The sequence below is a fragment of the Cyprinodon tularosa genome, unplaced genomic scaffold (genome assembly GCF_016077235.1).
Source record: "Cyprinodon tularosa strain WSP-4 unplaced genomic scaffold, ASM1607723v1 ctg205, whole genome shotgun sequence".
Lineage (NCBI taxonomy): Eukaryota > Metazoa > Chordata > Actinopteri > Cyprinodontiformes > Cyprinodontidae > Cyprinodon > Cyprinodon tularosa.
The window spans coordinates 604,100-618,076 of NW_024038756.1; the positions used below are offsets into that span (position 1 = coordinate 604,100).

Below are 13,977 nucleotides of genomic sequence, written 5' to 3' on the forward strand. Positions count from 1 at the left end.
CAAATAGATTATACTTTAAATCTCGAATAATGTATTAACTTAGCAACAAGGAACTTGTTCTGCTAGGGAATCAACAGAACACGAAGGATTCTTGGGTATCAGGTTGCGTTTGTTTGGTCACTGCTCACTGCTCATGTTTTTTTTTTTTCATTTCTGTATATTTAAGTTTGCCTCTAAGGTGCTGCCATATCAGCGTGTTTCTGTATGTTTTATCATGTGTTCAGTTTCCTCTATCTTCAACATACTGTAGTGGTTGTCAATCTAGTTCCTCAATACAACCACCCTGCATGTTTTAGCTTTCAGCCACACACCTGACTTATGAAAAAAGAATGGAAAAACAGGCTTCAGTGGTACATGATAGCTGCTATGGATGTCAAGCAATTATTTGATTAAGTTATGCTGCAATAGAGAGACATCTAAAATATGCAGAGCAGTGGTACTTGAGGAATAAATCTGAGTACTACAGTTCTAGCCTATTTTGCTTAGGTTAGTATTGGGCTTTTCCTCTCAGTTAAATGTTTCTGTGTGTAAATTCAGCTCCTCTGTATTAATTACTATTTGCTTAGCCTTCTCACTTACAGTACCTTCTGCCTCAGCTGCCTCGTGTTGTCCTTTGATTATCTCAGCAGCCTCTAATGTCCTTCTCCTCACTTCTATTGGTATGTAGGTTTATCTTTGCTGGATCTTCGCCTTTCACACGCTGTGGACACCAATAATTCTCCCTGCTCGCGACTCTGGTTGTTCTGTTCTCTTTGTGCTTCCCTCTAAGTTTTTACCTTTTTCATATTTCTAATTATCCAACCTTTTTGGCTTCACGTGTCCTGCCCCAAAATCAATCATGAAGACAACTGGATTTTCTTTTGAAGGAGTAGATATATGAAGCTCCTCAATGAGAAATATATCCTGCAGAGATAAACATTTGTAGTTTGAGTTGATTTATATTTTGACAAAACTCAAATGTGGTTCTTTTAGCCTTCTACCAGACTTAGTAAAGCTAAATCCAGTCTGTCTATAAGCAAAGACGTAAAGGCACAGCTTTAGAGAACCTCACTTTAAAAAGTCCACAGCATTCCTCAAATAAATTGTTTGATTACACATTAAAAAACAATGTGCTTTTCCTTCTACACAACTTACAAGACAAACAACTGTTACTTAAATCCACTATTTTGCAGATGAGTCAGAAGGTATTTTAAAAACAGAGCCAGTGTATGTTATAAAACTGCTGTTTTCTATTACTTAAGATAAAAAAATAGTGTTTTTGCATATTATGACCAAGTGCCTCAAACCAAATGTCCTTTAGCATTCTAAACAATAGCATAATTCCATATTAACTGCAAGGTTTTATAAAAAGCATTAAACACAATGTTCTTAAATAAACTTTTCTTATCTACAAATATAATTTTAAGAAACACTTGCAAATACTGAATAAGAAGCCTATCAACATTCAACAAAACCTCTGAATTTAAAATACACAGCCAAGCAGAAAGTTGTTAAAGTAAAATAAAATAAAATACCTTTTTATGGTTAATCCAACACAAGCAGGGCATAATCCCAAAGACACCGTTACTTAATGTACGGCATCCCTTACTTTCAATATACTCAGAGAGGAAGAAATGGGTAGCTCAAGGGGTGGAGCAAGTCAGCAGAAACATGTTCCCACACCCATCAGCTGAAACAGCAAACTTTTAAGAGAAGGATCAGCAAAAACATGTTCCCATCCTGACAGGCTGAACACTCACAGATCCATTTGTAATGACCTGTTTAAAAACCTCTATTGCCTTTACACAAACTTTTCCTTAGCAGCTTTAGACACGACAAACTCAATGTAGGTCTGAGCACAGATTTTAAACTGCTTGTCTTTTCCTGCCAATGTTAGAACAAGAATGTACTTGTCATTTTCAGCGAAAACACATAGTCACCATGATCAGAAAGCAGAGGGGATGAGTCTTAAGCAGTTTCATGTGAAATCAGAAGCAAAAATATATACAGTTCCATAAATCCCTACAAGGAACGTTAGGAAGCAGAGATTTTAATAATTTAATCTTAAGGGAAGGACGGTGTTAACAGGTCCTCACAAATCTATAAACGTGGATTAATAGCTGTTGCTTTGCAGGGAGCACACTTCCGCCTGGAACATAAGTCATGTGGGAGAAGTGAAACCATGCTATTCTCTATATTACTTTGGAGTAGCATCTGTAGGAGAAAAGTATTCATATTTTTTTTCCTAATTTTGCCTTAATGAACTTATTTTGTATGAAATTTTAAATGTGTAAATTATCTGATATCAAAACAAACATTGCCTTTTTGAATACTCATTAATCCTGAAAACATTCTCTTAGGCTAGAATAATGATCTTATTGCACCATCTGCTGGGCATAATGGAATTACAGCAACCTTTCAGCCTGAATCAATAGAATAGAATAGAATAGAATAGAATAGAATAGAATAGAATAGAATAGAATAGAATAGAATAGGAAAAAACAGAACAGAATAGAACAGAATATAGATGTATAACAATATTCTTGATAATAGCTTATAATGTCTTGTTTTCCTGATTAAAAAGATGTGTAAGACTTCTGGATAAAAGTTTGTCACAATCAGGGGAAAAAGAAGTTTACATGACTTCCGACACAGATAAGGAAAGAAACATGATCCAACACCTTTTCCCGTCAGTTAGTGTCAGTTTACTGAGACAAAACATATTAAAATAAAGTAAAATTATTAAAATATAGTAAAAACATTAAAGTCATTTCACTCTGACTGGACATTTCAAAAGTTTGATTTGATTTTTAAACTTTCTATTGTATTTAGGAGGAGGCTCCTGTTAATAACTCAAACAGAGTTTGTCAAGATGTCAGACAAATGGTCTAAAATTTGATTATAAAATACTATAAAGTTGAGTAGACTACATAGTTAACCTGTTGACTAGAAGGTGTTTCTGTCCAGGGGATCCCTGACAGACCGTATCATTTCCTCCAGCCAACTATAGTTAGTGTTTCGTTTTCTAAAAGCTTGAACTCTGGGGGGTTTTTTGTCTGTAAGCCACACTCATCAAACCAGGGATAGTTCAAGAGCTTAAAACATACAATAAATTATATATATTTGGTTGAATTATATATTATATTTCAACCGTATTAGTAACATTGATGACAACTGGCTCCTGATGATCATTATATTTTTTATTTCATGCACCCACATTCACAGCTATGATTTTAAAAATGATCACTGGCAAACAGCATTAAGGCTGTCAACAGCATGGAGACCCCCAATAAATCACACATATTTTTATTATCATTGCAATCCTTTTTTTCCGTAGTTGGTTTACCATACAGGGGAGGTGGTTGTGTGCTTTGTCTAGAATAATGAAAATTTCCATTTCCTCTGGCTAAGCAGACACTCATTTATCTCTACTAAATGATGTGAAACACCGGAGTGAAGTAATTAGAGTGTGAGGATAATTAAAATTGTCCCACTTTGTCTATTTTTTCTTTCCTTCAGTCATCTGCCACTATGTGACCGCAGGCATTGATTGAAATGAGGCAAGACTCAATCCTCAGCACTTCCCAGCTCTTTCAAAGAGACAGCAAAACAAAGGAGAAATCATCATGAGGCTAAAAAAAAGGACTATAAAAATTACATGATGAAAGTCCATGGGTTTGGCTGTCTGCAGGATATCTGTGTGACAAATGTGAATCCCATTAATAAAAGCATCCAAGTGCTGAGGGTAAGGTCAAGCCTCACAGCCGGCTGGACAGCTTAAAGAGAGCAAGTTCTGTCTGAACGCCAGGAGCAGACTCACATTGTTTATGATAATGAACGGCAGGGGGGTTAGTGGGGCAGGGAACCCAAGATCAGGAAAAAATAGAAGGACATAGAGGAAAGAAAAAGCATCCAAAACAAAGGACATCACATTTAAGATTAGCTGATCAGAGGGAGGAAGGAAAAAAATGGCATCATGTCTGAGACGGGACATGGTCATATTGTGTTCAATTATGGAAGAAAAAAACTAGGGCAGTAAATCAAACAGCTACATGCAGAGGAAATGCAAAACAAAAATGTGGGTCTAAAAAAGGCAACAGATGGAAATGAGAACACTGATCAGACATGTGAGACTGAAGCAGGAGGTGAGAGACAGGAAGGTGAGACGGAGATCACAGACTGCCAGGCCTTTGTAATAAAACACTGATTGGACAGGAACTAGAAATATGTCTTTGTTTTCTGGGTGAGATGCATTACTTCATAATAAAAACCAAAACAATAAAAAAAAACAATATATAAGCACTTCATATTAGCCTACAAAAATCATTTGTGGTTATTTACAGTGCAACAGGCTTTAAATATTCAGCTCTATGAAGAGCACAGTTCCCAGAAAAATACTACAACATTACATATAGTTTCCCACATCATATTCATAATGTTCAGTGTATTTGACTTGGATATATGTAATATTAAACATGTTTGCCTAATCCCCCATTACACTGTAGCATAATTAATTTCTCTTCATTCTGAGTATTTCCCAACCCCCCACACACCCACCTTACACTGCAAACAAAGCTGAAGCCTTTACCAGCTTTTACACATCTAAAGAATTTTCTCCATTTGTCATGCACAATAGTGAACGTGTACTCAAGTTTGATGGCAAGAATTGAAAGGTTAAGAAATTGATGCATAAATTAACTATAATTTGTTAAAACTGTTAAAGAAAATGTGACGTCTGTAATAATACATCTATACGTGAGCCTGACATTTATTATATAGGAAAAAAGCATATACCATATTTTCTGAATTATAGAGCACACTTCACTATAAATTATTTGAAAAGGCTCAAAACGTACATATATAAGCAGCACCGGGCTATAAACCACTGATATTTACTGAACTATCTCCCACCAAACCTGTAGGGGGAGTTCTACATATAACGAAGAAGAAAACTAGCTCCCTGCCATATTGGTATTGGACTAGTTAGACCGGTCGGAATATAAACAATACATGTGATACAGAATCGAACAATAATTTTCTCATTTTTAGGGGGGGTTAAGACTTTTATAATAAAGATAGATTAATCACTTTAACACACACTTGCTGTTTCACAGCATCAGTAGATTACTGTATGGTGAAATATAGACACATCACATTGCATAGTTAGTAGTAGTCCATGAAGTCTATAAATAATGTAATATAACATCTTCCCAATCCTTCACAACAAAATGGAGGATAATTATACTATAGTCAGATATTAAGAATATTAACCATGCACACAAACTCACCCACGCCCACTATCTGATGATGTGCCAAAAGTGCTAAATCGAGTATGTACATGTAATATACATGTATTGATTATGGTAATTGCATTACATTACAGAGTTTGCACATGTAGAAATGGGCTTGTGCATGCTCTCTGTTTAAAGGTGTTCCCTCTAGGGAAGGGGTACAGGGTTGTGCATGTGCATTTTGTTTTTTAAAATGAGGTTGGGTCTTTTGTATCCTTCGATATACTTTAAAATTTTTCGGCCTACCAACAATTATGTGAATAAATAGAGATCAATGACTTCATCAGCTCTTTATTTCAGCTCTGTAGGTGTTCAACCCAGTCTCTTAATCGGTTCCCCAGCTTTAATGCGGCCAATAAATGTAAAAATGTGTGAATTTGGAACATTTTTTCTCTGTCGTGCCTGCTGTTAGCATGTTATTGTGTTAAATGAAAATTAGCCCCTTATTCATCATTTCCAACTTTGACTTCCCCCTCTGGCGGTTAGGAAAAATCAACAGAAAAGCCGCACCTTTTTGCAGGCATGGTTCAAATCGTAGGGAAAAAAGTAGCGGCTTTTATACTCCAGAAAATATGGTAACTATTAAAAAGCAAAGGTCAATTTTTTTAGGTTTTAATGGATGTTACTATTTTAATCAGTGTACGTAAAACACAGCAGTATAAAGGGAAAGTGTGAAAATTAAAACATGCAAAGGTGTACAGCTATAATCAGAAGCTTTGCTCAAATGTTGACCCAGTTTAAGTTTAAGAACATTCCCTCACATCAACTACAAATGAAACATAACCAGCCTAGTGTCCCAAATTACAATATTTATTCCTTTGCTTTAAATCTGAAATGGCACATCGGAGTCACAGAACTACTTCTATCCAACAGAACCTAGACCGCAATGAGGCTGGCGCTGACCTCAAATGACTGAAGCTCACTGACACAGATCTGGGATCGAGCCCAGCACTATATCTGCTGTTCCTTCCCCATCTATCAAGATTTAACATCAAATACAAAGAGAAAATGCTCCTCTTTCAGAATATCAGGCTCGGCTGTGGTAAAGGAAGTGACAACCGTATCCAAGGGAGACTGGCTGGCACACATCCTCTTCCAGACATCACATCACAGACGTTAATCGGAGCAGACACACTGTTAATTAGAAAGTGATGCTGCTGTCTCACTTCTTTTTCACCTGTCTTTCCAGGTAACACACACGCACCGATATCATACCAGATAAACACCTGCTCATACAATCACTGACAGGTTCACATGACGAAATATTTTTGAAGCACTTGAAAGCACTTTGAAGCAAAAACAAACATGAGATGTAGTGGAGTGATTAACAAAGATAAGAAAAAGAAATGATGATGCATATGATGGTTGTTTGAGTTAGCAATGACATTTGACTTTCTTATAGAGCCAAGAGTTTTTTTGTGCTATATTTTTTTTAATTATTATTATTATTTTAGAAAACCTTACATCAACTTTATTGCTAGCCTGTGTTAGTCATTGCAGTTTTTCAATATAGTGATCTGGATCAAAACCAAAATAAAATAATTTGTTGCACCTTCTCTGAAAATTTCAGCAAAATCCATCCATAAATGGCAAACAACAGACATACCAATGTCAATGAAAACACAGCCTCTTTGGTATTTTATTTGTTTCTTTTTTTATGGTAAAACCCACTTCTCAAAATCTCCCACATGCACATGTTGTCAAATTTACCTTGGTCATGAACAACAAATGGCAGTTTAAATGTATATTAAAATACTCTGTTCTTTTTTTAGTTGTAATTATCAGCTTTTTCATTTATTTTCCCAATTTCCAACAACTGAATAAGGCCAGCAATTGAGAGCAGAAACTTTTATAAACTATAATTCATATAGTGCAAAACACTTACGTTAGATCCTGAAGTTCAATTATGAGAATGCAAAACTTCAAGAGGAACAAAAAAAAGCTAATGTATAACAATACATTTGACAGGGGGTTATAAGATATCCTTTTATATTGTTTAATCTGCATAGATTTTATGCATGCTTTTGTCTGCTCTTAATGCCTCTAAATGCCATTTCCTACCTTCTGTCCAGCGGCCATTAATGTTTTGTCTTCATGATGATCTCTGGGGCTCTGCGGGGTTAATAGAGGTCCTTCATCCAAACTCTCATCAAGGCTATCCACTGTCAAACCTGACACCTCGTCCAGGATGTTCTCTGCAAAGTCAGTAAAGACATGTTGGAGCAAGTATCTTTTTGTCAAAAATATATTTCTAAAGCATTGCTTGCATTTTAACCGTTTTCCTCTTTTTTAGCTCAACCCATCCATGAAAAACTCTAACCAGGTTCCCTCTTGCTCCTAAACTGGACTTTCTTGAAAAAGAATGCTTTAAGGAAAGCAGCTCTGATATCTGCCATGTCATGAGGTTCGTCTGCATCAGTTCCAAAGCGACTACGCTTCTGCTCAGCTCCTACTGTGATGTTCTCCTTGCCTCGACTTTTAAGTAAAAGCAAACATAAAACAGCCATGTCTTAATGCTTAAAGTTCTGATGCCCTTTCATTATTTATTTATTTTTTATGCTTATCATTTTTTTACTTATAAGTTGATTTCTGAAGGCTTTTGATGGCACAAGACTTTATCTGAGGATGGCAGAGAAAAAAGAAAAAAATTTTTATGTATCAAATGTTTTTTTTTTCCCTCTTTATTTTTTCCACACTACTTTCCTTTGGTCTATCATATAATCTTCCAATAAAATGGAAGGTTACATTTTATGCTAACATGATATATAAAAACTCAAAGGTTTATAAATACTTTTACAAAGCACTGTCTTTTGATCTCAAGGTCCTTAAAAGCCTCCATGAGTGGATCTAATAATGTAGTTTTATAGTCCGATTCATTATTCAGTCCATGTTAAGGACTAATCTGTCATTTAAAGTCTCCTTCATTTTGACGATTTCATGTTCAGCCTCCTGTTCAAGCACGGCATCATCAGTGACCTCCATCTGGCTTCAAAAACGTTTTACTCCCCGTATGACCCTCAACATATGGTGCATCCTCTATGATGACAGCTCTGCACCGCTGAAGGATTTATATTAATATTCATACAGCTCTGAGCCCCTGTATAAACAATGCAAGCTTGTCAACTTGAGCATTACAAGCCCTCTATTTCAGATGAATACAAATTGTGCCCTTGCACAAATAAAAGGAGCAGGTCAGGAGAAGGCTGCAGGCTGCCTACAGGTTAGGTATCCAAAGGCATCCATGCATAAATAGCAGACCCTACAGACAGTGATGCACTTTCCAACTGTGTATACAGAGTTAGGGGGTTACATGGGGCTGCATTCATTCTGAAGCGCAACAAAAACAAGATGAAGTCTAACCTTGACTCTGAGAAAAAATATCTGTGGTTGGGTCTTGTTCTCCTTCGGAGCGATGAGGCGGACAGGAGCACAGCACTTTAGGGTCCAACTGGGGCAGGGTGCTGACACACAGAGTAAGCATGTGGTCTCCAAACGCTGCCCTCAAATCATCCAGCTGAAGGGCAGAGGCAGGTTTACCATTGAGGTATTGAATCTCATCTCCTGCTTTCAAACCTAATGAATCAGTAAAAGGGAAAACAAATATTAAAGTAATAATTCATAAAAATAAAAAAAATTATTTTTAAGGTGAAAACAATTCAAGAAAGGTGCTAGGCTTATCCACAATATCATGATCAGCTAAGGGTGGTCTTTGTTTGTTAATGGGTACAAATGAGCCCCACAACCATACTTCCTAACAGCAGCTCTTAGACCAATCAGGCATGTTGGGACTCTAATGTGCTCCAATACATTAAAAATGTATCCTCCCAAGCTGCGTGCTTCCTTTCTTGCTTGCGGCAAATAGTGATCTAACAAGACTGGATGGATCTAGAGGGGAGTGTGCAGCACATGTCTATTTCTGTCCTCTTATGTTGTTATATATGTTGCCTGTGTGGCAGTATGCACGAAAGCGAATCTATTGACTTCATTGGAACGCATCTTCAGTTTGATGCTTTCTCCTCTCTCTCACCAACTGCACCTGGCGGTGTTAAACAGGAATCAGGGCGCAAACAGCCTGCCTCACCACCTGATTGGTTGTGACAGCTGTTCTGTGGTCTGACAGCAACCTTACCTGTCCCTTAACGCTGAATTGAGTTACACAAATGGATTCATATCCAGTTGACAGAACAGATATTTGTTAGTTAATGGGTTCATTCATCATAATTAACACAAATCCCAAACACGTTAAATCATGCAGAAATGTTGAATGCCTGGAACTAAATTTATTTTTCTAAAATTATACTTTCTCTATATTGTTTGACAATATAAACATCACATTAGACTAACTCAATTCAATTCAATTTAGTTTATTATATTATTATTATATTTATTATATAGCACTCTTTCACAAAACATATTATCTTAAGGTGCTTTACAGTTGTAACAGATCATGCAGTCAATTTGATTTCAAAGATTTCCATGTAAGGAAAACCAGCTGATTGCATCGACTCATTTACTCGAAAGCTATCCCTCACATCAAGCACGCTTGTAGCGACAGTGGAGAAGAAAAACTCCCTTTTAACAGGAAGAAACCTCCAGCAGAACCAGACTCAGTGTGAGCGGCCATCTACCGAGGCCGACTGGTACTCAAGGAGACAGAAGCAGACATAGAAAAAGAAGCAGAGACATATCACTAATCCAATGATATGTTGTATAAACATGAAAATTATATTTTAGAACAATAAAGCTTGAATAAAAATTATAAATGTATACCTAAAAACATTATAACATTGCTGAAAGACCAGATAAGCAACTGAGAAAAGATCTCATAGACAGGAACCGATCAGGTTCTATTTCATGCTTGTATTGAGCAATGGGGTGATTCTGAGTTACCCAGCATCTCAGACAGTATTGTGATAATCACGTTTACACTAAGAAGGAACAATTCACACTAGCAGGACTACAAATTAATGTGATCCAACTGCACCATTTCTACATATATAATATATATATATATATATATATATATATATATATATATATATATATATATATATATATAGATATTAAATGTAGTGATGGATTAATATGTTTGCTCCACTTTGAGTATATATATATATATATATATATATATATTAAATATATATATATATATATATATATATATATATATATATATATATATATATATATATATATATATATATATATATATATATATATATATATATATATATATATATATATATTAAATATATATATATATATATATATATATATATATATATATATATATATATATATATATATATATATATATATATATATATATATATATATATATATATATATATATATATATATATATATTAAATATATATATATATATATATATATATATATATATATATATATATATATATATATATATATATATATATATATATATATATATATTAAATGTAATATATATTAAATGTATTAGATAAAAAGTGATGGATTAATATGTTTGCTCCACTTTGAGTTTTATTTTTATTAAATCGAAACCCACTGCAATGGGATGAATCCTACTAAAGTTAGTTATGAATATGTTGCAGTTTTCCATGGGTGATTATTTGACAAAAGAAGGACAAGCATTAAAAAACAAACCGAACCCTTTGGTTCCCTTGCAGTGTAATATTGCACAAATATCCACTAAGCTCACTGATTGACAACCTTTTCCCCTCCCCACCGTGGTAGATAGTGAGTACAGCTGTGTCCTCTGGTTGCATGCAGCCTGCTAAGATGGCAGCTTTTTTATTGCTAATACACTGGAGGCCACAATCTCACACTTGAGTAACCTTGCTTCGACCTCAGGGCTCTGCAGTAGAGCTACTTTCTATACATTAGTGCTGTGTCCACAAAACAGCTGCATGTTTCTCAAACCCATTAGGTCTCTCTGCCTCACGTAGAAGATAGGGACCAGGGAGTGGGGGGTGCACTCCTGAGACCCACCTTTCCAAAGAAGAGGAAGGGAGAAAGCATCATGAATCTTTTTATCTCATGGATAAAGGTTTAGGCACATCCTGCCTTAAGGAAAAAGCTATAAATCATCAGGCAAATACCAAATCTAGGGCACATCAGTCATGTCTTTTTAGAATTTCTGATGCGTGCACAGATGCTGTTCTTTTATTAATCTTTATTGATTTCATCACTCATGAAATATGTCTAGAAATACTGAAGCTTGCTTTTAGGATTCTTCATTACTTCTTCATCTTATTATCTTTTAAAACTGATTTATCCATTTTAGCAAAAAAAAAAAAAAAATCCTATTGAGAAAAGTTATCTTTTTAAAGGGGAATAAGACATTTATAATAATTAAGACGGTGTTGTAAAAAAAAAAAAAAAAAAAAAAAGGTTGCAATGTTAGAAAACCCTGTAATAATTAAATATTGTTTTCCATCCTTAGGTTGTATTTTACTTTTGTACTAATCTTTATAGTCTCATTTTTCCAAGCCACACTGCACGTCCATCTTTCTCTATGAGGCTTACAACTAAGTCACTATAATATATGTTAGGAATTGCCATCAAGGGAACTGCACTTAAGCCTGTTAGCTTCCTAAATATTGCATCCAGGAAATACTGTGTGTTGCATTGGCGATATTACACATATTCCTATTATGCACATACCTACATTACGGTATGTGTATTTCATAGCATATTTAGACTGTAATGTAGGGCTGCATTATTCTAGGAGACCAATTGTTTATTTTGTAGTCTAAGTGATGTTTACTATCAGCTCTTTTTTTATACAATCACAGTTTCACTATTCTCCTGGTGCTCTGACGTAGCTCTAAGATCTATGTGAGTTATGAGCACAGCTAAATACAGTTGAAATTCCCCTGAAGCTATTTTTTATGGCATTTTATGGCACCTGCTATTCTACAGACCTCCAAGTACTAAATATAAGCAGTCTTTGGCATTTGTGTTATTGTACAAATTAATACTGTAATAACTTTGCTCTGATAGATTGAGCAGCCTAAAAAAATTACAAAAAGTATGTGTGGAAGAATCAAGGCAGCCACTGCACCATCTGTCTTAATCATTGGTGGAAACATCATAATAAGGCTTTCTTTTCCAATACTTCCAGTAATGCTGTACTTTTTTTTGTAGGTAAGAAGCGCTACCTCCAAATTATCCAATTTCAGTTCAAATTAGGTGAACACTGTAGGGAATTTTTAAAAGGATAAAATTTGCCCATACACAAATTCAGATCAGTTTCAGAATTATATAAAAAAGCTAATCCTGAGATAAGCGATCAGTCTTTCCAAATAGCAAACTTCAAACTTAATGAATTTTAGTGCATTGTAATAGAAAATCATGCCAAGTAACCAACACATTATGACATAACATCCACTAAAACATCCATTACAGATTCCTGCTAGGAATCCGCTGTCACAAACCAGCTGAGGACTACAGAGAAGCATGTGTAGAAGCTAGCACATGCTTAAGGACAGTTTATAAAAATGATTAGCTGGGTTACATCCATGCTGGATCCTAAAGCTTAGATATTCGTCTTCAAAAAGGACATTATGAATACACTTCCCAAATGCATGTAATATGCAGCTCCTTGATCAGTGAAATCTCTGTCTGGAAATTACATTTTGATGTAAAAACTGCACGATCTCCTTTCAAAAAATGTCATCAGCTGAACAAACATTGACCTCTCTCAACGCAAATGATGTAATATGAGTTCCAGAGCAAATCTTTGTTTCATCAGTTCCTTTATTCAGTTTCTGATTATCAGACATCAAATATAAGACATTGCGTTCTGAAGGACTGGTTGAAAATGCAACCCAAAAATATATTCACCTTTGGCTGAAGCCAGTCCCCCTGGTTTGACTTCGGAGATATAAAGCCGCTGTACAGCATCCTCATCAGTAACAGCCACCGTGAAACCTGTAGAAGTTCATTAAGAGTCTGCTTGTCAACCATGAATCTATATTTAAAGGTAATCATTGCTGCGCAATAAATCTGAACCAATTAGCTCCACTTATGATTGCATGCACTTTTTCTGAGCCCCCCTGTTTCAATAATTATCAGAGCGGACTCAATAAAGCCCATGAAGCAATCCATTTGATCCGGACCATTAGTGTATCAAATTCCATACCGTAGCCGATGGTGCTGGACTCTGCTTTGTCAAAACGGATCACCTTGGTAACTCTGGGGCAAATCTCAATCTCTTTGTAGATCTGCCAACACATACATATAAATGCATATTTAATTGGAGAAAATGGAAGAGTGGAATTGCTGCAGGATTGGATAAGGTCAGGCTATTACTTTTAATAAAAAATGAACTGCTCCATGCATTATTCTGCAGAGCAAGTGCATGGGAGGGTTGTAGGGTCACAATCTGGGTTAAGACTATAAAGTGAGTGGGTGTAAGAAAGGGGTTTTGACCTCCCAGCACAGACCCAGCTGTGTGTATGGAGCAACACCGAGGACAGACAGCTGCGTTGTGTGTAATAGCCTTTACTGAGGAGAAATAACAACGTAATATCACCGGCAGAGGATGAAAGAGGGCGAAGTGAGTCACTGATCAAAGCAGGAAGATAAAAAGACTCTTGAGGAAAAAACCTAGTTATGTACAGACTGCGCTTTGAGAGAGGGTTCAGCATGTCACCTGCAAAGAATTGTCACAAAGAGAATTCATTTCAGGGGTTTACTGTGG

The 13,977-nt window shown here is 35.6% G+C and overlaps 1 protein-coding gene across 4 annotated transcripts in view; it reads right to left on the minus strand.

Moving 5' to 3' along the window:
* The window catches only part of LOC119783467 (T-lymphoma invasion and metastasis-inducing protein 1-like), an 81,516-nt gene that overhangs the window by 20,941 nt on the left and 46,598 nt on the right, over positions 1-13,977 (minus strand). For 2 of the 4 annotated variants that reach the window (XM_038285011.1, XM_038285010.1), the window contains 4 exons: positions 13,417-13,498; positions 13,119-13,205; positions 8,631-8,843; positions 7,332-7,465 (listed from right to left, as the gene is read on the minus strand). In XM_038285011.1, the coding sequence (XP_038140939.1) occupies positions 7,332-7,465; positions 8,631-8,843; positions 13,119-13,205; positions 13,417-13,498 (516 nt within the window). Of the gene's footprint in view, positions 1-584; positions 716-1,514; positions 1,593-7,331; positions 7,466-8,630; positions 8,844-13,118; positions 13,206-13,416; positions 13,499-13,977 lie in introns of those variants that run through there. The other 2 variants (XM_038285012.1, XM_038285013.1) reach the window with 2 other exon arrangements.